Raw genomic sequence first — 22,436 nt, 5'->3', positions numbered from 1 at the left:
TGATTTTAGCTTGAACTAGTCAGAAATAAGAACGATTACATAAGCTGTGGTCTGGGACAGTTTAGTCTTACTTTGCGTAACTTGGCGCTGTTGCTTGGAATGAAACTGTGGAACCAGCAAGATGAAAAGTCTGGAACCGGGCAACTGCACAGGGAATAACAACATATATTCAACATTCTATAAGGTAGTTTATGAAAAAAAAGAAGAGATTTTTGTTTTTGTTTACAAGTAGAGGCTAAGCAAATAATTAAATGGGTGTTATTGCATTTGGGAAAGTACGTTTTTTGGTTAATGAACAGTTACAGTAGGCTCCACTCTGTTGCTCATATGCGTCAATTCGAAGTGTCGCGATAATAAACTCTATAAGCTTTGATCCACAGGTGGATCTGATTAGCAGATCAACTGACAATTTATGAACGTATTATATATTAACCAAACTCATTTTATAAAAATCACATATTCACTGTCCTTTCTGCTGTTGTTTTTGCTGTCATTCACAAAAATGTGCATGAAACACTTACCGAAACAGCCTACCGTTAGCAGTAAACTGTCCACGTCGTTATTACACCCCCTCCGTGTTGCCTCCGGTCGACAGTGGCGCAAAAAGCGTTATACCAGCGCGAGGGAGCAGCAGTTACCCGCCTTTCTCTGACGTAGAGTAGAATCCGTACCATCAGTCCATAGAGTGCATCAGATACATTTAAGGTCTCTAAAGTTCCACACTTGAAACAAAGTGAAACACATTGCGCGATACATTTAATGATTAGCACTTCCTCCGCGAAATATAGCCTACGATCTTTCACATAGCCTAGATGTTAACATGTGTATAGTCAAACACATTCAGCTTTATAAACCCACCTTATCCGTGATCCTGAGAGTACTCCACGTTGGCCACTAGAGAACGCTAGTACACTTCAGTTGGTTCTGTTAAAGTTATCGCTGCAGGTACAGAACTTAACAGTATTGTATGTTGCAGAAAAGTTCACCGTCCGGTCTAAACACACTTCAACAGAAGTAGCACAGGATACTACTCTTTAATAGACTACAATCCATAGATTAATTTGTTTTTTCTTTAAAATGGAATGAGCTGGTTTTATCCGTTGTCACAGTGGGAGAGTGTAAACTAATGTGCCTAGTATTAATATGGAATCAAGTGGATTTCACATGAGACAGGAGGGGAGGGAACAAACACGAACTAGAAAATAGCGACGGAGGGAAAAGTAATAAAGTGTGTGGACCAAGTCTGGGCACCAGGACGTGGAAATGACTACGACACGCCACGCGTATTCTTGGATTGAGTCAATTTCATTTAAGATCATTTGTAGCCGAATTTTTTAAATTCTAGATCACGGATTAACTGTGGGTCAGTAAACAAAATGATAAAACATTTTCCAGAACTTTTGTAATAACGAGAAAACCGGTTGAAAATTATGAATAAATAGCATCTGCACGATGTTCAAGAAGCGGCCATATATTGATTTCTTTTGAGAATGTGTTTTTAAACAGTGTTGACTGCTGGAAGGGAAAGGATGAGCTACCTTTGCAGATGGAGAGTGACGCTAATGATCACTTTTCTCATTGATATCTGTGAAGTTCTTCCTGTTCCAGGTGAGGGAACCGATTGCTGTAGCCTCAGCATTTGGAAACGTTGTTGTTGTTCTATATTGTTGTCAGGTTTGTGTGTTAATATAACATGGACAGTACGTGTACAACTATAGCTCTATTTTGAGGCAGCTATCGTTATAGGCCCATTCATAGTTTTATGTCAGTTGTCTGCTGTAGTTGGGAGTGGAGCGGTTATGGCTTCCAATGTAGGCTACACATAAAGCCTACACGTAGCCTACATTGCCCAACCAATTAAATATACCGGTTAAATAGTTGTTGTTTTCAATTAAACCTGAGTGCATCCACGTAAACGGTTCCAAGTAGATTTAATGTCCTCTGACTTCTCCGTGTCAGTGCTCCGGTTCGTGAGTAACCCTGGGAACATGACCTCGTCCCTGGGGAAGCCCGTGCAGGCGAGATGTTCCCTCCGCGGGGACGGAGGACTCGTGGAGCCCCCAGACGTTGTGTGGCTCAGGAATGGAGAGACGGTGGAATACGCCGACACAAACCAAGTCCAGATCCCTGTAGCGGACGGGAGCTGGCTCACGATCAGCGACCTCAGGTTATTTTAAATATCTTTACTTAGTTTGCATGCGCCAAGGGTGAAGACGTCCTCGAGTCTAATGCCATATCTCCGCTTGCCTCTAGAATTGACAATGTGGCGCTATCAGACATCGGAAGCTACCGTTGCATGGCAACGGTGGGTCTGCATGACGTCCTGTCTCAGGAAGGTCGTATCCAGCTGGAGGGTAAGATCTCCACCGGTCTCACGTTATTTACCTGTCTCCACCTGCTGCCTCCACCTGTTCTTGGCAGTGTCTGAGCCTGTCTCCATCTCCAACAGGGATTCCTCATTTCTCTGTGGAGCCAGGCGATGTTAGCGTGGAGGCTAACCGCCCCTTCAACCTGCAATGTTCTGCTCACGGCCCCCCAGAACCTGTCAGGATCATCTGGCTGCAGAACGGAGAACCTCTCAACACCCTGCAAGACCCACTCTCCCTGTCGCCCTCCTCTCTGAACGTCACGGGTAGACACACAGTAGATTCTCTCTGCCTTCTCACACTGTCCAGTGTTAGGATTCAGTCAACCATCAGACTAAACTGTACAGAGATTCGTACATCCCCCCCCATGACATGCAGTAGATCACATGATCTGTCCCCTCTCTCCAGAAACTCTACCCGTGTTTTTAAATCCTCGTGTCGGTCTCTACGCAGGCCTCAACCAGACCAGCAGATTCTCCTGTGAGGCCCACAACAGCAGAGGGGTCGCAACCTCCGCAACAGGCTCAGTCACTGGTCTGTTTACTGTGCTAACTCACACTGTAACTATGTTTACTGTACTAACTTCAACAACGTTCAGAATCGCGTTATTCTCTGACTGTACAGTGTCCACAGGAATTTGACCCTGTGAACCCCTCCTAGTGCTCAGGCCAGTGTGTGTGTGTGTGTGTGTGTGTGTGTGTGTGTTTGCAGTGATCCCCTCCCAGGCTCAGAGGCTGCGGGCGGCCGAGGCCACCCAGTCGTCCCTGCTGCTGTCCTGGGAGCCAGGCTTCGGGGGCGTGTACCCCGTGACTGTGTGCTCCATCCAGGTAGGAGCTCGTCTCCCCCGACCCCCCCGACCCCCCTCCCCTGCTGCTGCCAGAGCTCCTCAGCACAGCTGGAGGTCTCTAGAGCAGTGGTTCTCAACCCTGGTTGTCAGGGACCCCCCCCCCTGACCTGCATGTTCTAGATGTTTCCCTGCTCCAACACATCTGGTTCAAACGAATGGGTCGTTACCAGGCCTCTGCTGAGCTTGATAACGAGCCATTCATGTGGATCAGGTGTGTTGGAACATTCTACAACATGCAGGGTGGTGGGGGGGGGAGGGCCCTGAGGACCAGGGCAGAGAGAGGCTGATCTAGACCGTCCTCTCCCTGCCTTCTAGGCCGCCCAGTCTGTCTCAGTCTCTCAGGGAAGACAGCTGCTCCACAACCGGAACGTGAACTTGCCTCCCGCCCTCTACCTCATCCCTCGGCTGCAGCCCTACAGCTCCTACGACGTGAGGGTGTCCTGCCGGAGCAGCCAGGGGGCGTCCGCCTGGACCCCCTGGGTCACCCTGCTCACCTCAGAGGGAGGTCAGTCCATCGGGGGGGGGGGGGGGGGTCTCCTCCTGTTGTGTACATCATCTGTGGTTGGAAACTATTTTTTGGGGTGGAGATTCATCCATGTTAGTTTATCCACTGATACGGGTTAATAATATTGAAGATATTACAGTTGTGTTGGTGATACCAACAATCTTCCACAAAAATCGATTAAACATAAAGCTCTAGACCAACGAGAAATACACTATTCTGAAATGTGGCCATGACATGTGTCTGTGAGAGCTGCTTCTCCTGCTATTGTCTTTAGCGTTCCTTAATGTTGAGCTGAGAAGCAGCTGTAGGGATGGTCCATAAATGAAACCCAGATTTTAATTGTCTTCTCTTTGAACTGGCCTTGGGCCGTGGGGTTTGAAGCTGCTCAGAGAGCGAGCTAGTTTAGGCAGAGGACGAGGAGGAGGAGGAGGAGGAGCTTGGAATGGAGGAAAACAGACTAAACAGTCTGTATTCATGGCATGGTGGAGGTGCTGCGGTCCAGCCCATAATGCTGCTGTGTGTTTGAGGAGAGGAGAGCAGCAGTTTTTCCATGCCAACTCATGGTTTCCACAGGCAGTCTGCGATGTGGCCGGCTTCCTGGAAAAGGAAAGTAAATAGAAATAGACGCCTGGTTAGGAGAGGGGAAGGCTTCGAGGCCACAGGGGTGCAGTTTCCGTCAGCACATCTGACCTTAGAACGTCTCCTGAAGAAGGAGATGAGAGGAGTGATCTGGGGTCAAGACGATGGGGGGGGGATAGTGATCTGGGGTCAAGACGATGGGGGGAGGATAGTGATCTGGGGTCAAGACGATGGGGGGAGGATAGTGATCTGGGGTCAAGACGATGGGGGAGGATAGTGATCTGGGATGAGAATGAGAGAATAGAGCACATCCACTTGGTAAGCTTTTCAGTATCTCCCCTAGTGTGGATCTTGTTATAGTGCTGTCCTAACCCCCTCAAAGATGACATGTAGTCAGAGCGAGAGAGAGAGGCCCGATCGCCAGGGTCTGGGGAGGGTGGGGGAGGAGGGCAAGGAGGAGCCTGTGTTAGACAGGGTCTGGGGGGTGGGAGGGGAGGTGAGGGGGTAGGGGCAGGGTGGGGCCTGTGTTAGACAGGGTCTGTGGGGTGGGAGGGGAGGTGAGGGGGTAGGGGCAGGGTGGGGCCTGTGTTAGACAGGGTCTGGGGGGTGGGAGGGGAGTGGTGAGGGGGTAGGGGCAGGGTGGGGCCTGTGTTAGACAGGGTCTGGGGGGTGGGGTGGGAGGTGAGGTGGTAGGGGCAGGGTGGGGCCTGTGTTTTCATTGGCTGAGGTAGCGCAACATATGGAAACCATCAAGCTCAGAACGCACTCATGACATCATCAGGGTCCTTTACCGGACTCTGACTCAGCCTGCGACAAAGATGCCTTTCTCCTCACACAGCTCTCTCCTGAGAGGCAGCAGGCTGGATGTGGTTCTGCACCAGCCCTCCCCTGCTGTCAGCAGTATGCAGCCCCTTCTGTGCACCCAGCCTTGCCTGCTCTGTGTTCACAGTACCAGAGGAGGCACCAGCCAGCGTGCAGGCTCTGTTTAACGGAACCCAAGTCCACCTGAACTGGACGGAGCCGCCAGGCCAGCTGAACGGACTGCTGGAGGGGTACAGAGTTGAGTACAAAACCAGCAACATGTCCCAGGTAGAGACAACAACAACATCTCTCTGTCTCTCTCTGTGTCTCTCTTTCTCATTCTCCCACTCCACCAATCTCTCTCTCTCCTCACATACATACACAAAGACTGATGCCCTTGGTCTGATGTGTGTGTGTGATTCAGGCCGTGGTGGAGCCTGTCCAGCGGTCAGAGCTGGCCCTCCCCGTCTCTGGGCTCCTGGAGACGGTGATCCTGCGAGTGTGTGCCTGCACCCGGGCTGGGTGTGGTCCCTGGAGCCCCGCCCACACCCTCCAGCACAGCCAGCCTGGTGAGGCAGGGCAGCCTGGCCAGGGAGGAGGGGGGATAGAGGGGGAGGAGGGATGGAGGGGTGAGTATGTCCTGGAGGAGGCTGACGAGCTTCTTCCCTCCCCAGGTGTTTCTCCTCACCAGGTGTTCTCCTGGCACTGGTGGTATGTGGTCATGCTTGTGGCTGTCACGCTGGCTCTGATTGGCTTCCTTGTTGTGTACGTCGTGATGTCACGACACAGACAGACATGTTTTGGGTACGTACCTCACATGCACAGTGGGTGGGTGTCTGGCTTCAGTTCAGAACATCACTTCGTATATGGATGCATATTTAGAAATACTGACTGACTGTGTGTGTGTGTAATAGGAAGGAGTTTTACCCTCTGAGGAATAACGGGGACTTTGTGGTCCGATACAGCGCTCGACGCTCCTACAATCGGCAGACGAACGAAGCCACATGTAAGTAGTTAAACAACCTGACGTGTCTGATAACACCATGACAGGGTGCGCTCTCTCTGTGTCTCTCTCTTGTTGAACACTGTTATCAGGCCTTGAGAGAGGACCGAATGGAGTGGGTTCGAAGGAGAGGTTTAGAACTCATGGGGGAATTGCCTGTCTTGTTTTTCCATCGTGACTAAGTCATGACTTCACAAGATCAACATCCCTCGTAAGGGATGATGAACTCCATGTAGCAGTACAAGAGCACGGGGGAGGAATGGGTGTGGAGTGTGTGAGTGTGAACCATGTCCTTCCTCAGTGAACAGTCTGGTCATCAGTGATGAGTTGAAGCACAAGCTGCAAGATGTGATGGTGGACAGACACAAACTGACCCTGGGGAAGACGCTGGGAGAGGGTGAGAGTTCACATCCAAGCCAGGAACATTCTACGTTTTTTTTATTACCACAGCCATTTACTGCTGTTATACAGTACCACTAGCCATTTACTGCTGTTATACAGTACCACTAGCCATTTACTGCTGTTATACAGTACCACTAGCCATTTAATGCTGTTATACAGTACCACTAGCCATTTACCGCTGTTATACAGTACCACTAGCCATTTAATGCTGTTATACAGTCCCACTAGCCATTTACCGCTGTTATACAGTACCACTAGCCATTTACTGCTGTTATACAGTACCACTAGCCATTTACTGCTGTTATACAGTACCACTAGCCATTTAATGCTGTTATACAGTACCACTAGCCATTTACCGCTGTTATACAGTACCACTAGCCATTTACTGCTGTTATACAGTACCACTAGCCATTTACCGCTGTTATACAGTTCCGCCAAACATTCACTGTGTCCTCAAACCAGGGGTGTGTTCTCACTGTGTGAGTTGTTTCTCCAGGGGAGTTTGGCTCGGTAGTGGAAGGCCTGCTGGTGCATGGAGAGGCAGTTATCAGAGTGGCCGTGAAAACCATGAAGAGTGAGTACTCTTATCGCTGCCAGGGGCTCCAAGGTTACTGTACATGGTCTCACCTCTCTCTCTCTCTCTCTCTCTCTCTCTATCTCTCTCTCTCCTGCCTCCTGTCCCTCTCTCTCTCTCCCCCTCTCTCTCTCTCTCCCCTCCCCCTCCCAGTCTCCATCTGCTCTCGCCCAGAGATGGAGGACTTCCTGAGGGAGGCTGCGTGTATGAAGGAGTTTGACCATCCCAATGTGATGAGACTTGTTGGTGAGACCGCAGGCTTTGAAAGATCCATACAAATCATTATATCATTCAATATCACTAAACATCATTATTTCAGTAAATATCACATTTATGTCCCTGGTGAGACACAGCTGACCTCCAGCTCCTGTGTGTGTGTGTGTGTGTAGGAGTGTGCCTGCAGACCGTTGATAGGGGCCACTACCCAACCCCGGTGGTCATCCTGCCCTTCATGAAGCACGGAGACCTGCACAGCTTCCTGCTCTACTCACGCCTGGGGGACAGTCCTCTGGTCAGTGTCTCTCTCTCCTCTACAGTCCTCTCGTCAGTGTCAGTGTCTCTCTCTCTCTGGTCAGTGTCAGTTTCTCTCTCTCCTCTACAGTCCTCTGGTCAGTGTCAGTGTCTCTCTCTCCTCTGCAGTCCTCTGGTCAGTGTCAGTGTCTCTCTCTCCTCTACAGTCCTCTGGTCAGTGTCAGTGTCTCTCTCTCTGGTCAGTGTCAGTGTCTCTCTCTCTGGTCAGTGTCAGTGTCTCTCTCTCTCTGGTCAGTGTCAGTGTCTCTGTCTCTCTGGTGAGAGAGCGCTGTCTGGTCTCTCTCTCTCTCTCTCTCCTACAGTCCTCTGGTCAGTCAGTCTCTCTCTCTCTCCTCTACAGTCCTCTGGTCAGTCTCTCTCTCTCTCCTCTACAGTCCTCTGGTCAGTCTCTCTCTCTCTCTCCTCTAAAGTCCTCTGCCACACCACAAAGCCCTTTCACCTCCTCTAGATCCTCAATGGGGACAACACTGACCTGTTGTTTTTATGTCCGCTGATGTTGATTAGCTCCACCTCTCTGAGGAGTTAGGGCCGCCCAGTAACCGTATCCTTCCGCCTGCAGCCGCTGTCCTGCCAGATGCTGGTGAAGTTCATGACAGACATTGCGCGGGGAATGGAGTACCTGAGCAACAAGAGATTCATCCACAGAGATCTGGCCGCTCGAAACTGCATGTGAGGCCTCAGTTTGATTGTCATCTTAGCACAGACAGCAGTTCAGACTCCAGTTTGAAGTGTGTGTGTGTTCTGTTTCTAGGTTGAATGAGAACATGACAGTGTGTGTGGCCGACTTTGGCCTCTCTAAGAAGATCTATAATGGAGACTACTACAGACAGGGGAACATCTCTAAGATGCCCGTCAAATGGATCGCCATCGAGAGTCTGGCCGACAGAGTCTACACGACCAAGAGTGATGTGGTGAGACTGTTGCTCTGTGTGAGAGGGATGTGGTGAGACTGTTGCTCTGTGTGACAGGGATGTGGTGAGACTGTTGCTCTGTGTGACAGGGATGTGGTGAGACTGTTGCTCTGTGTGAGAGGGATGTGGTGAGACTATTGCTCTGTGTGACAGGGATGTGGTGAGACTGTTGCTCTGTGTGACAGGGATGTGGTGAGACTGTTGCTCTGTGTGACAGGGATGTGGTGAGACTGTTGCTCTGTGTGACAGGGATGTGGTGAGACTGTTGCTCTGTGTGACAGGGATGTGGTGAGACTGTTGCTCTGTGTGACAGGGATGTGGTGAGACTGTTGCTCTGTGTGACAGGGATGTGGTGAGACTGTTGCTCTGTGTGAGAGGGATTTGTGTGAGGAGTGATATAAGACTGTGTGAGAGGAGGGTTCCATGTGAATCTTGTACAGCTGAACGTTCCCGTGCCTCCCAAAGAGTCGGTCTGCTGTTCTAGTTGACTGTGTCACTTCCCGCTCCGTCACTTCCTGCTCCGTCACTTCCTGCTCTGTCACTTCCTGCTCCGTCAGTGGTCGTTTGGAGTGACCATGTGGGAGATCGCCACGCGCGGCCAGACCCCCTACCCTGGGGTGGAGAACAGCGAGATCTACGACTACCTGAGGCAGGGGAACCGCCTCAAACAACCCCTGGGTTGCCCTGACGACATGTGAGTGTTTACAGGAAGTGAGGTAGAAAACTGCCTGGATAGCGTAGGAAGTGAACTTCAGCTTCTACAGTACGTACACACACAGCATCAGGGACACCTGTATACCAGGAGAGTGCCGGACAGACCTGTTCTGTCTGCTCTGGACTGTTCTTGAGCTGGTTTGGACTGTTCTAGAGCTGGTCTGGACTGTTGCAGAGCTGGTCTGGACTGTTCTAGAGCTGGTCTGGACTGTTCTAGAGCTGGTGTGTTCTAGAGCTGGTGTGGACTGTTCTAGAGTTGGTGTGTTCTAGAGCTGGTGTGGACTGTTCTAGAGCTGGTGTGTTCTAGAGCTAGTCTGGACTGTTCTAGAGCTAGTCTGGACTGTTCTAGATCTGGTGTGTTCTAGAGCTCGTCTGAACCGTCTGTTCTGTCCTACAGCTACTGCCTGATGTTCTCCTGTTGGCGGCTGAGCCCAAAGGATCGTCCGGGGTTCGGCGCTTTACGCGGTGCACTGGAGCAGGCCCTGCAGCAGATCCCAGAGCAGGACGAGGATCTGCTCTACGTCAACATGGAGGAGCCGGGGACCCTGCTGGGGGCCGTGGGGGGCTGGGAGCCGTCTGGACCCCCCCTGGCGTCTTGGAGGAGGGGCTGCCAGGCTGCTGGAGAGCCCCAGGCAGGGCGCTACGTTCTGGGTCCGCTACGCCAGGTCCAGCCCCCCTCCCTGGATGAGTCCCAGGACAGCCTGAGCTGGATGTGGTCCTCGTCCAACACCACCCTGCAGCTGCAGGCCTCTCCCTCCTGCTCCCCCCCATCCTCCCTCACCCTGGCTGGGCAGGAGGGAGAGGAGGGCAGGGCAGCCTCCAGGAAATGACATCAACACGCCGTCGGACTGGGAAGATGCTTTCGTACTTTTATTCTATTATTGACACTTTACATCTAGACAATTTCAAGGATGAAACTTTGAGGTCTTTTTTGTACACATCCAGTGCTGTCAGTTTTCACTGTGACTTGCTTCAACCAGTCTCATGCTCGAAAATACAAAGATCAAAACAAATATCCTAATTCATTAACAATGAAATCAGACGACAAACTTCTGAATCAAAAAACATAATCAACAGTATCTATAATATCTATCAGGGTTGGTTACGTTATTACTGTAATCTGGAATTACTGTAATCCACTCCAACATATTGCAACAATAAATTATAAATATATTTAACAAAAATTCAACCAGTCAGATCAGTGATGCTCATGAGGTACTATGAGAAGAAAGAGCCAGTCCCAGAATCAGACTGACATGATTTCACTTCCTTCTGCTGACATGATGTCACTTCCTTCTGCTGACATGAAGCTTGTTCTGCCACACCAGCATCGACAGAGGAACAGCATTCGGGACACAGTTTGCGTCAAACTGGCCGGGAGCAAATGTTTCCAAGTGCAGCATGGAACTCAAAATTCATGATGAAAAACAGCATGTCGTTTCAGTCCAGATTACTGACATTCCAATGTGCTTAACTCTCCAGTTGATGTTGTTGCTTGGCTACACAATCTCATGAATCTTATGTTTTGTCACTGCTGACCTCACAGTAATCCACCACCTCCATTTTACACAGTAGAGAGTCTCGCTGTCACACATTGATTGTAATAAAACATCAGAATCTATGAAACTAGAGTGGACCGCCCTCTCACTTATAAACACTGTCATTCATTAGAACACAAACCCATGACTGACCAACACTGTAACCAAGGCAACCTTCCTGACCCTTCCGGAACCCCTCCAGCCGACGTTCTAGAACAGGGCGTCTCCAACCCTGTTCTTGGAGAGCTACCTGCCTGTAGGTTCACTCCCAACATTAATCTACCACACAATCATAAGCCGGATGATCAGGCGGTATAGTCATTCAAACTAGTGCTTGAATCAGGTTGAATAAGTGTGGTTGGAGCTCAAACCTCCAGGCAGGTCTCTCTCCAGGAGCCTGCGGGTGTAGAAGGACCTTGGCAGCTCTCTGGTTATCCCAGCAGATCCTCGTACTGCTTTCTGAAACAGTCTCCGGCTGGGAAGAAGTCCCACGATCTCTCCTGGTACATCTTCCAAACGTACGACTCCTGGAGAGGAGAGGGGGGGAGGGGAGGGGAAGGAAGAAGGGGGGAGGGGAGACGAGAGAGGGGTTTGAGAAACACGGAGAGGTGGAGGCGATGTCACGGCAGCACTACCAGCAGCCACCAACAGGGGGTGCTCACCTGGCCGGTGTGTTCCGTCTCGTCTTTGTTGATGAGGTACATCAAGAAGAACCTGCAGGAGAGAGATGGAGTTTGATCTCTCGAGGTGAACTCAAGCCAAGTGACACACACACGGAGACACACACACGGAGACACACACACACACACGGAGACGCACACACGGAGACACACACACGCGTGTCCTCGCCCAGAGGGGTCACTCACATGTAGTTGGCCAGGTTGTGTTCCTCCAGGGTGTGCGTCTCAAAGCCGTGCGGCGTCGTGTCAAAGTAGTCACTGCCGATCCCACAGATGAAGCATTTCGTCTTCACAACAAGGGGGGGGGGGAGGGGGGGGGTCAGTGATGACGACGTAAACAACTTAAGTAAATAAAGTAAACAAGCGCAAACAGAGAGAACAACACATCACGTACCTCCATGTCTTCCTTAACCTGCTCCTGCTGGTCTCTCAGCTCTCCAAAGGCATCGATGATCAGACCTAAACATCAGGGAAGAAGCGTTTTCAGGACCCTTGAGGGGGTAGGTTGGTTTGGGGGCAGGGATTTGTGACGATACTTTCAATCAAGTTTTACTCAAGAAATATCTTTGTAACCTTTCAAAACTGTTTTTCAAAAACGTTCTTTTATATCTTTTCAACCTTTCAAAACTTTTTTCCAAAACTTTTTTTCAGAAAACATCTGAACTTTATCATTTTCTAAAAATCTGTTTTCTAAAACAAAGAAGGGGTGTACAAATAAAGATGTGTTTAGTTCCTGCGTGCAGCGCTGGAGCTGTCTCCTACCCTGGATGATGGCCAGGAGAATTACGATGACGAAGAAGAAGAAGGTGATGTCGAAGACGACGCGGTACAGCTCGTACTCATCCCCCGCCGGGTCCTCGATCTCGTCCCCGATGCCCCCCCCTGCCCGCACGCCCACGTACATGTGGAAGAGGTAGCACTGGGGAGAGAGGGGTCAGAGGTCAGAACACACACAGCACTGAGGAGAGAGGGGTCAGAGGTCAGAACACACACAGCACTGGGGAGAGAGGGGTCAGAGGTCAGAACACACACAGCACTGGGGAGAGAGGGGTCAGAGGTCAGAACACACACAGCACTGGGGAGAGAGGGGTCAGAGGTCAGAACACACACAGCACTGGGGAGAGAGGGGTCAGAGGTCAGAACACACACAGCACTGGGGAGAGAGGGGTCAGAGGTCAGAACACACACAGCACTGGGGAGAGAGGGGTCAGAGGTCAGAACACACACAGCACTGGGGAGAGAGGGGTCAGAGGTCAGAACACACACAGCACTGGGGAGAGAGGGGTCAGAGGTCAGAACACACACAGCACTGGGGAGAGAGGGGTCAGAGGTCAGAACACACACAGCACTGGGGAGAGAGGGGTCAGAGGTCAGAACACACACAGCCCTCACGCATGCTTTCTCACACACTACAAGGAGCAGAGAGGGTATAACACAGAGAAGATGTTAAAGCCGTACCTATCCAGTGGGCACCAGGGCGGGCAGTGCCGACTAACTCACCGTCATCATGTCGTCACACTTCATGTCCGGCTCGTCCTCGTCCTCGCTCTTGTTGTAGAACTTGCGGAAGAAGTTGAAGGCGATCACGGTGTAGAGGTAGACCACCACGGCCAGGAGACCCACCGTCATCATCAGCTGGAACGGGAAAACACACGAGGCATCAGAAGCAGGAAGGCCTGGATTCCCCCAGGGGACCTGGTCTGGTTCAGGCTATGAGGAGACTCTGGGGGGCGTCAGACACAGTGTCGTGGAGGCTGTTTTTGGAGGGCGAACCTGCTTCCCGTTGTGGGTGACTGAGGAGAGGATGGTCCTGAGGGTCTGGACGCTCATGGCGATGTCCACCAGGTGGCAGGCGTAGAAGAAGTTGTTGTAATGTCCGAGGAGAGACATGATAGTGTACCAGCATAGATACAGGAACGTCTGCAAGCAGGGTCGTGTTTTAGAGTTTGCGACTCTTGAGCATGACTTGTCTGCGATAACTCAACGGAATGACGTGAGACAAATACTTGTTTTGTCGTTTCTCATCTTACGTTATCTGTAAACACAACGCCAAATTTCCATATCTGGTACTTGAGGTCAATGGTAGTAAGCCTGAAAAAGACAAAAAGGATTTATACGTTGATGAAATACAATCCTGTATATAATGAGAAGAATGTTTTAATGATTATCTTTTGTTAGTAGTAATAGTATGATGTCAGAGTGATGTCATGGGGAACATGTATGTTACACAAACACAGAATTTTTTGTGGCAGGAAGGTGCAAACAATAAACATATACGGATCCTAAATGAAGTAAATAGTACAATAGTTTAACTAACTCTAAGAACCAAACAATTTAAAAGTTAAAACATTTAAAAAATTAAATGTATAGAAACGTGGTGGTACCAGGAGAACATGGAGCTGTCTGGCTCCTCCTGCTTCTTCTCATGCTGCTCGCTGACGTCCAGAGATGCCAGGTCCACCCCCAGCAGCTCTGCTATTCTCTCACGGCCGTAAATATCTCCGTACTTATCCAGGACCTGGACACACACACAACAACCCTCTCACCACCGCACACAAACACCTGGCAAACCGACCGAGCACGCACCAAAAACAAGCTCACCTTTCGCTTCACAAACTTGTCCCAGTAGTTGTTTGGGAAGGACCTGTGGAAGCGGGGGAGGAGAGGGACGGTAAGGTGGCAGTTGGTCGGGGGGCAACACGGACGGGGTGGACAGGAGGCGTGTCTGATGTGATGGGGTGGGAGGGGCTTACAGGGGGTGGACAGGAGGCATGTCTGATGTGATGGAGTGGGAGGGGCTTACAGGGGGTGGACAGGAGGCGTGTCTGATGTGATGGGGTGGGAGGGGCTTACAGGGGGTGGACAGGAGGTGTGTCTGATGTGATGGAGTGGGAGGGGCTTACAGGGGGTGGACAGGAGGCGTGTCTGATGTGATGGAGTGGGAGGGGCTTACAGGGGATGGACAGGAGGCGTGTCTGATGTGATGGGGTGGGAGGGGCTTACAGGGGGTGGACAGGAGGTGTGTCTGATGTGATGGGGTGGGAGGGGCTTACAGGGTGGACAGGAGGCGTGTCTGGATGTGATGGGGTGGGAGGGGCTTACGGGGTGGACAGGAGGCGTGTCTGATGTGATGGAGTGGGAGGGGCGTACGGGGGGTGGACAGGAGGCGTGTCTGATGTGATGGGGTGGGAGGGGCTTACGGGGTGTTGAGGACCAGACGGTCCCACTGGCCCTTGATGTCGTCGTCCTCGGGCTGCTCGGTGATGTACAGACCATCAAACTCCAGCTTCCTGGCCAGCTCCTTCTCCCTCTTGAAGATGACCAAAGGGATCTGGGGGGGACAGACCACTCTGTTGTCATGAAGACCCCTCGAGGCTGGAAGATCTCTCGTCATCTCTCTGAAAGCTTTGTTTTTCTTTCTATCCTTACCATTTGCGGATCCAAAGGGTGGGTAAAAAAGACTTGCCGCACCAATTTCCCCAAGATCAAATATATAATCCTTTACATTATAGTACATTTCATTCAATCAAATCATTAACATGGGGTCGCACCACCTCTCCATGGCCCCATGCCCTCCTAACACCTACTGCCACCCCCCGGGGAACCCTGGATCCGCCCCTGCTCTTTCCACGACAGAACCAGCGCCACCCCCGGCCTGCGTGCTCAACCCACCTTGAGACAGTTGTATCCTATGATGCAGATGAAGGCGATGGTGGTGTGCAGAACAGCCAGGAAGGACAGCGTGGGCTGCATGTAGCCTGTGCTCTCCTCCAAGAAGAAGTAGATGGGACTGTCTTCATCGTCCTCATCCTCTCCTCCTTCCTCCATCCCGGACCCGTCTGCTTCTTCGCCAGAGCCTTCAAACACCCCGCTGCCCTCGAGCACTCCAGAACCTTCCTCCTCGTCCCCCAGAGGACTGTCGGACACCTGCACACACACCACGGACAACATCAACACGAGACGGACATCAGCTAGTAAAAGCAACAAAGTCAGGTTGTTTTAAACTGAGAACTAGAAGTAGAAAGCAGTGAAATAGAGACGTCTCTGACCTTGTAGAACAGCAGGATGAAGTTGAGGGCGAAGGCAATGAACAAAGCCAGGAAACGCAGATTGTAGAAGTTTCTGGAGAGGTAATTCTGAAAGGGAGACCGAAAGACCGTGACTCTCTTAAGAGACAATCCTGTAGCACATATGTGCAACCATGACAACCGTTTACAGGAAGAGTCGGCCTTCTGTCTCACCATGAATTTGTTCCTTTGGATGTCCAGCTCGTTCCAGAGCTCGAACCCTCCTTCTTTGGTTCCTTTCTTCTCTGCTTTGGCTTTGGCCTTCGTTTTCTTTGGTTCCTCGGGCGTCTCTTCTTCTTTGCTCTCGGCTTCTTTCTCTGCCTTCTCTCCATTTTCAACACTGGTAATGAAAACACAGAGTTAGCGATCGTGTTTGCGTGCTCCAACGCGATCTCTTTAACAGGCGTAGCTCCAGCAGGTGTGTGTTTCCAGGTGTGTGGAGAGGAGGAAGGGAAGGTGGGGAGAGGGGGGAGAGAGACAGGGGGGAGAGAGACAGGGGGGAAAGAGACAGGGGGGAGAGAGACAGGAAGGAGAGAGACAGGGGGGAGAGAGACAGGGGAGAGAGACAGGGGGAAAGAGACAGGGGGGAGAGAGACAGGAAGGAGAGAGACAGGGGGGAGAGAGACAGGGGGAGAGAGAAAGGGGGGAGAGAGACAGGGGGAGACCTACTCTGCTTTCTCAGGTTCCGGGGGGGGCTCCTCCACGGCAGGGGGAGGGTCTGCTGTCTGGCCAGGCTCCACCTCTGGCTGCTGCAACCAGACGACACATGAAGCAGTGTTGTTACAACACCCAGGAGCCAATGTGACACCTTAATGACACCCAGGAGCCAGAGTGACGCTGTGTCCTGCCCTACCTGCTTCCTCTTGGTCAGGGGGGTTCCCTCAGGAGTGGGGGGCTCCACAGGGGCCTCCACCCCCATGTCTCCAAGGCCACCAGGGGCATCTATCCCCGACGTCCTCCCCTCCTTGTCCTGGTTGTCCTCCTCCTCCTCCTCGCCCCCCCCGGCGTCTCCTGGGTCGGCCACGCCCCCTGCCTCCTGCTCCTCCCCCGCCCCCGCCTCCCCAGGGAGGTCCCCGTGGACCTCGTCCTGCGTAGGGTCCGGCATGCTGGCCAGGATCTCCGTCACCGTCATGTTCTTGGCCCCCTCCACCAGGCCCCCCCCAAACAGGGTCTGCCAGAGGAGGTGGAAGAAGCCTTTGCACACGCTGTAGATGAACAGCACGATCCCCACCAGGATGGTCCAGAAGAAGGTGACCAGACCCACCACCATCTCCTTCACCGTCATCTTACGTACTCTGCGGTACTGCCTGCGTAGGTTCCGGAAGGTGAAGATGCTGAGGAAGTTCAGCAAGCTGTTGATGAATTCGGCGAATGCCGAGCTGGACTCTGGCTGGACCTCCTCTCCGTTCCCCTCCTCGTCCCCTCCGCCCCCGCCGGCCCCCGCCCCGGCGCCCGCCCCAGCCTCGGCTCCTCCCTCTGCTCCCTCCTCGTCGTCCCCTCCCTTCTCCTCCTCCTCCTGCTCCGAGATCTGCGACGCAATGTTCATCTCAAAGATGGTGTCCTCGCAGAAGTTGACAAACAGCTCCATCTTCTCGCTCTCTCCCCCCTCGTTGACCACGTCGAAGATGAACTGCCGTTTGGACTCTCGGACCTGCGGCATCTCCCACTGCCTGCGGTTGACCTCGCTGATCTCAAAGTAGATCCGCTCGATCTTCCTGCTCGCCCCCATGATCTCGATGCGACCCAGGAAGGGCCGGAAGTAGTTGAGAACGCTCTCCGCCTGCCCCAGGAAGTTCTGCAGCCGCGTGTCGTGAGGAACGTGCTCGGAGAGGTTGGTGAGCAGCACGGCGATGTTGAAGCCGATGTCCTTCGCCGGCTCCTGGAAGCGGCTGGCAAACTCCTCGTAGTTGATCATGTCGTTCTCGTCGGCCTCGGAGCACGAAAGCAGGAACTGGATCTCTGAGGGGGAGTACTGCTTCTGGCTGTCCATGGCCTTCTGGAAGTCCTTCTTGGAGATGAGCCCACGGGGGTCTGTCACGTAGTCGCGGAAGGCGTCCGACGCCACGATGTCCTTCAGCTTGAGGAACATGTCGAAGAACTTGAGGATCATCTCCACGTTGCTGGAGGACTCCACCAGCATGTCCACCATCTGCCTGGCGATGGTGCCGTTCACCACGTTACCTGGACGAGACAGAAACCAGAGTAACATTTACATTTAGTCATTTAGCAGACGCTCTTATCCAGAGCGACTTACAGCAAGTACAGGGACATTCCCCCCCAGGCAAGATGGCGTCAGCCATCTGATCGGATTTCATTCGCGAGAGGGAGAGTGTGCCCGGGCAGGGGGACTGTGTCCGGCGGGCGGACAGCTTACCCTCCAGCAGAGACAGCAGCATCACCACCATGTCCTTCTGCAGGTCTAGCAGCTCCTTCAGCAGACCGATCTGGCTCGAGTCCTGCGACGCAAAACAAACAACGGAACGCATCGGAATGACTTCGTCATGAGACGCCAACCACCCGCACACGCTCAGTTCAGACGTTATTAACCCTGTCTGTGTTTTCAAATTGGTTTGTTACTTTACTGTATGAATACGATTGTGCTCGGATGTCCTACTGTAGAGCAGGAGGAAGGGAATTTACCTTACCTCTACCACAGTGATCCAGGGCTTGCATTTCAGCGTAATACATGCTCATATCTCATGATATCATACCAGGTCAACCATTTGTTTTACGACAAATTAAATGTGGGAGACGGCAGAAACTTCAAAGGACAAAGTATAAAAGTTTGACTTGAGAGGATCAGTCATTAAAATGTACAATTTCAGTGTGTGACGTATTGCTGACATGTGTTTTATTTAGAAGAACAGCTACACATATTTTAAGCGGAACACCAGATGGTTATAATCACGTGCAGATTTGAAGCTAAAACATGCCAACACCACAACACAACAAACAAAACGAGGTTAGGCGTTAAATTAATCAAGCCAAAATGCACCATCACTCGAACCCCTCAGCTGTGTGCAGATTTAGGGATTACTCCACGAGGGGGTTAAAGGACTGTCCCTTCTCCAAGGTCGTTACATCATCACCTGACCTTTGACCTGGCCCAGAGCAACAGCTCCTGATTGGTTGCTGCAGCCTTTGCAGTCCATACTGTTTAATACTGTGGAATTTAATGTTCTAGTCTAGTCCATAGGACTCCACAGACTCCAAGCTACCTGCCTGTGGGTTTTCAGTCCCACGGCTAATCCAGCACACCTGAATATAATAATGAACTGGTTGATCAGGTAACTCGTTTTGAATCCGGTCAAATAAGTGTGGTTGGAGCAAACACCAACTGGCAGGGAGCTCTCCAGGAACAGGATTGGAGACTCATGTTTTATTCACTTAAAATGAAGTGTTTTGTGGTGTGCCATATCGTATCATGATCATCCAACAGGATTGGTTTGAAAAAGACCAAACATGCGAGTGAAAGTGTTTTTTCTTCAGGGTTCAGATGCAGGTGAGGAACAGACTAACAGAGGGGTGGAAGAAGGAAACAAACTCAATCACGACAATAGATAAATAAAATGAATACATACTTTACCCTGCATACACCATGTGAAAGAAGTTTAAATGATCAATATCTCATTAGATTCGTCAACAGAGGTCAAACTTGATAACAGTGCTGCATTGCAGAGAGCTGTTCAATTTTACATAACACTTGCAAAGTTACGTTTGGCCAGAGTTTATCACTTAAGATTACTGTTACTCTCAGCTCTTGCATTGCATCATTATTTTTCTTTATTCACAGTACGACAGCATAGAGAAAGCTCAAACATACTATTTCAACCTTTTTGTATGAGTATCACATGAAGGTCAGTGTTCAGTGGTGTGCGTGCGTGTGTGTGTGTGTGTGTGTGCAGGCCACCAGGTGTGTGTGTGTGTGTGACAGGTAGAGTGAAGGAACATCTACGAGTGTGCAAGTGTGCGAGGCAGCAGGAGAGGACGTCATGTGCTGTAACTGGGGTTTGAAACACCGCAATAAATCTTTAGTTCACCATTCCAGATTCAGTCTCTACAAACTACTCCACGGCCAACTTCTTTTCAGACCAGACTTTATCAGTCAAACAATGCAACAAAATAATTCAAGCTTTTGGCTTGAACGTTCTTGGTTAAATGCATAGTTGGCAGACACGTGTAAGTTCATAGCAAATTTGCACCCCTGCATTGGTAGCACAAATCACTAAGATATGTGAAACCGCAATCCTCTACCGACAAGTGCACAAAATAGTCTATACCACGAACTGCGGTTGCAATCAGATAGTGTATTTTGTGCACAGCAAGCAAAGTAGGCTAACAGTATACTGTCCTGTACTGATATTGATCCGTATGAGAGTGTATCGACTGACTGTAACCACTCATGCACATTAAGCCTACATGTATCAGTGTGTGTCGTACAAGCTGTCCTCTGTATAGGTGCAGTATGTGTAGGGTGCAGTGTGTGTAGGGTGCAGTATGTGTAGGGTGCAGTATGTGTAGGGTGCAGTATGTGTAAGGTGCAGTGTATGTAGGGTGCAGTGTGTGTAGGGTGTAGTGTGTGTAGGTTGCAGTGTGTGTAGGGTGCAGTATGTGTAGGGTGTAGTGTGTGTAGGGTGCAGTATGTGTAGGGTGCAGTATGTGTGGGGGTGCAGTGTTTGTAGGGTGTAGAGTGTGTAGGGTGTAGAGTGTGTAGGGTGCAGTATGTGTAGGGTGTAGTGTGTGTAGGTTGCAGTGTGTGTAGGGTGTAGTGTGTGTAGGGTGCAGTATGTGTAGGGTGCAGTGTGTGTAGGGTGTAGAGTGTGTAGGGTGTAGAGTGTGTAGGGTGCAGTATGTGTAGGGTGTAGTGTGTGTAGGGTGTAGAGTGTGTAGGTTGCAGTGTGTGTAGGGTGCAGTATGTGTAGGGTGCAGTATGTGTGGGGGTGCAGTGTGTGTAGGGTGTAGAGTGTGTAGGGTGTAGAGTGTGTAGGGTGCAGTATGTGTAGGGTGTAGTGTGTGTAGGGTGTAGAGTGTGTAGGGTGCAGTATGTGTAGGGTGTAGTGTGTGTAGGGTGTAGAGTGTGTAGGTTGCAGTGTGTGTAGGGTGCAGTATGTGTAGGGTGCAGTATGTGTGGGGGTGCAGTGTGTGTAGGGTGTAGAGTGTGTAGGGTGTAGAGTGTGTAGGGTGCAGTATGTGTAGGGTGTAGTGTGTGTAGGGTGTAGAGTGTGTAGGTTGCAGTGTGTGTAGGGTGCAGTATGTGTAGGGTGCAGTATGTGTGGGGGTGCAGTGTGTGTAGGGTGTAGAGTGTGTAGGGTGTAGAGTGTGTAGGGTGCGTGTAGGGTGTAGTGTGTGTAGGGTGTAGAGTGTGTAGGTTGCAGTATGTGTAGGGTGCAGTATGTGTAGGGTGTAGAGTGTGTAGGGTGTAGAGTGTGTAGGGTGTAGTGTGTGTAGGGTGCAGTATGTGTAGGGTGCAGTGTGTGTAGGGTGTAGAGTGTGTAGGGTGTAGTGTGTGTAGGGTGTAGTGTGTGTATGGTGTAGAGTGTGTAGGTTGCAGTGTGTGTAGGGTGCAGTATGTGTAGGGTGCAGTATGTGTGGGGGTGCAGTGTGTGTAGGGTGTAGAGTGTGTAGGGTGTAGAGTGTGTAGGGTGCAGTATGTGTAGGGTGTAGTGTGTGTAGGGTGTAGAGTGTGTAGGTTGCAGTGTGTGTAGGGTGCAGTATGTGTAGGGTGCAGTATGTGTAGGGTGTAGTGTGTGTAGGGTGTAGAGTGTGTAGGTTGCAGTGTGTGTAGGGTGCAGTATGTGTAGGGTGCAGTATGTGTGGGGGTGTAGTGTGTGTAGGGTGTAGAGTGTGTAGGGTGTAGTGTGTGTAGGGTGCAGTGTGTGTAGGGTGTAGAGTGTGTAGGGTGTAGTGTGTGTAGGGTGCAGTATGTGTAGGGTGCAGTATGTGTAGGGTGCAGTGTGTGTAGGGTGTAGAGTGTGTAGGGTGTAGAGTGTGTAGGGTGCAGTATGTGTAGGGTGCAGTGTGTGTAGGGTGTAGAGTGTGTAGGGTGTAGAGTGTGTAGGGTGTAGAGTGTGTAGGGTGTAGTGTGTGTAGGGTGCAGTGTGTGTAGGGTGTAGAGTGTGTAGGGTGTAGAGTGTGTAGGGTGCAGTATGTGTAGGGTGCAGTGTGTGTAGGGTGTAGTGTGTGTAGGGTGCAGTGTGTGTAGGGTGTAGAGTGTGTAGGGTGTAGAGTGTGTAGGGTGCAGTATGTGTAGGGTGCAGTGTGTGTAGGGTGTAGAGTGTGTAGGGTGTAGAGTGTGTAGGGTGTAGAGTGTGTAGGGTGTAGTGTGTGTAGGGTGCAGTGTGTGTAGGGTGTAGAGTGTGTAGGGTGTAGAGTGTGTAGGGTGCAGTATGTGTAGGGTGCAGTGTGTGTAGGGTGTAGTGTGTGTAGGGTGCAGTGTGTGTAGGGTGTAGAGTGTGTAGGGTGTAGTGTGTGTAGGGTGCAGTGTGTGTAGGGTGTAGTGTGTGTAGGGTGCAGTATGTGTAGGGTGCAGTGTGTGTAGGGTGTAGAGTGTGTAGGGTGTAGTGTGTGTAGGGTGCAGTATGTGTAGGGTGCAGTGTGTGTAGGGTGTAGAGTGTGTAGGTTGCAGTGTGTGTAGGGTGTAGAGTGTGTAGGGTGTAGTGTGTGTAGGGTGTAGAGTGTGTAGGGTGTAGTGTGTGTAGGGTGGAGGAGGGCCTACCTGGGCCAGCTTCATCATCATGTGGGCGAACACGTGAAGGAATCCCACCACCGCGTCCCACAGTCTGCTGTGGGCCAGGGACTGCTGGTTCCCCGTGCACGGGCCCTGGAGGGGAGGCGGGGCAGTCACACACACACACAGAGAAATGAGTCAAGTGCACTTTTCTAGGCAGTGAAGGACAGAACTGAACGTTTGTGCTAGTT

At 51.2% G+C, this 22,436-nt stretch overlaps 2 protein-coding genes and 1 long non-coding RNA gene across 19 annotated transcripts in view; 1 reads left to right on the top strand and 2 right to left on the bottom strand.

Moving 5' to 3' along the window:
* Positions 1 to 35: 35 nt before the first annotated feature.
* Positions 36 to 873, bottom strand: LOC124468114. 2 transcript variants are annotated; one of them, XR_006956141.1, is made up of 3 exons: positions 859 to 873; positions 522 to 722; positions 36 to 144 (listed from the first exon to the last, which is right to left on the bottom strand). It is a non-coding gene; the product is annotated as an uncharacterized LOC124468114 (long non-coding RNA). The 2 variants fall into 2 exon arrangements; XR_006956142.1 differs by having other exon boundaries at positions 522 to 648.
* Positions 167 to 10,070, top strand: LOC124468113 (tyrosine-protein kinase receptor UFO-like). Its single transcript, XM_047020707.1, has 20 exons — positions 167 to 184; positions 1,507 to 1,608; positions 1,960 to 2,167; positions 2,254 to 2,354; positions 2,450 to 2,632; positions 2,820 to 2,900; positions 3,078 to 3,193; positions 3,529 to 3,718; positions 5,247 to 5,386; positions 5,523 to 5,667; positions 5,773 to 5,902; positions 6,013 to 6,104; positions 6,403 to 6,498; positions 7,000 to 7,077; positions 7,231 to 7,323; positions 7,467 to 7,588; positions 8,168 to 8,277; positions 8,360 to 8,519; positions 9,077 to 9,213; positions 9,631 to 10,070. Exons 2-20 carry the CDS (start codon positions 1,530 to 1,532, stop codon positions 10,061 to 10,063), a joined length of 2,694 nt encoding a protein of 897 aa, XP_046876663.1. The 5' UTR covers positions 167 to 184; positions 1,507 to 1,529; the 3' UTR covers positions 10,064 to 10,070.
* A 9-nt stretch (positions 10,071 to 10,079) lies between these two features.
* Positions 10,080 to 22,436, bottom strand: part of ryr1a (ryanodine receptor 1a (skeletal)) — a 55,070-nt gene continuing 42,713 nt past the window's right edge. For 8 of the 16 annotated variants that reach the window (XM_047020689.1, XM_047020694.1, XM_047020693.1 and 5 more), the window contains 19 exons: positions 22,234 to 22,338; positions 19,100 to 19,105; positions 17,893 to 17,974; positions 16,372 to 17,699; positions 16,188 to 16,267; positions 15,693 to 15,858; positions 15,501 to 15,587; positions 15,124 to 15,378; positions 14,652 to 14,782; positions 14,053 to 14,095; positions 13,836 to 13,969; positions 13,482 to 13,542; positions 13,225 to 13,371; positions 12,952 to 13,086; positions 12,214 to 12,370; positions 11,846 to 11,910; positions 11,638 to 11,738; positions 11,434 to 11,485; positions 10,080 to 11,298 (listed from right to left, as the gene is read on the bottom strand). In XM_047020689.1, coding sequence (XP_046876645.1) covers positions 11,203 to 11,298; positions 11,434 to 11,485; positions 11,638 to 11,738; positions 11,846 to 11,910; positions 12,214 to 12,370; positions 12,952 to 13,086; positions 13,225 to 13,371; positions 13,482 to 13,542; positions 13,836 to 13,969; positions 14,053 to 14,095; positions 14,652 to 14,782; positions 15,124 to 15,378; positions 15,501 to 15,587; positions 15,693 to 15,858; positions 16,188 to 16,267; positions 16,372 to 17,699; positions 17,893 to 17,974; positions 19,100 to 19,105; positions 22,234 to 22,338 — 3,231 coding nt within the window. In that variant the 3' untranslated portion in view covers positions 10,080 to 11,202. The remainder of the gene's footprint in view (positions 11,299 to 11,433; positions 11,486 to 11,637; positions 11,739 to 11,845; positions 11,911 to 12,213; positions 12,371 to 12,951; positions 13,087 to 13,224; positions 13,372 to 13,481; positions 13,543 to 13,835; positions 13,970 to 14,052; positions 14,096 to 14,651; positions 14,783 to 15,123; positions 15,379 to 15,500; positions 15,588 to 15,692; positions 15,859 to 16,187; positions 16,268 to 16,371; positions 17,700 to 17,892; positions 17,975 to 19,099; positions 19,106 to 22,233; positions 22,339 to 22,436) is intronic. The other 8 variants (XM_047020690.1, XM_047020696.1, XM_047020700.1 and 5 more) reach the window with 1 other exon arrangement.

Source organism: Hypomesus transpacificus, chromosome 5 (genome assembly GCF_021917145.1).
Source record: "Hypomesus transpacificus isolate Combined female chromosome 5, fHypTra1, whole genome shotgun sequence".
NCBI classification, from domain to species: domain Eukaryota; kingdom Metazoa; phylum Chordata; class Actinopteri; order Osmeriformes; family Osmeridae; genus Hypomesus; species Hypomesus transpacificus.
Note: the sequence above shows the minus strand (reverse complement) of the source record. Positions and strands in the feature narration are given on the sequence as shown.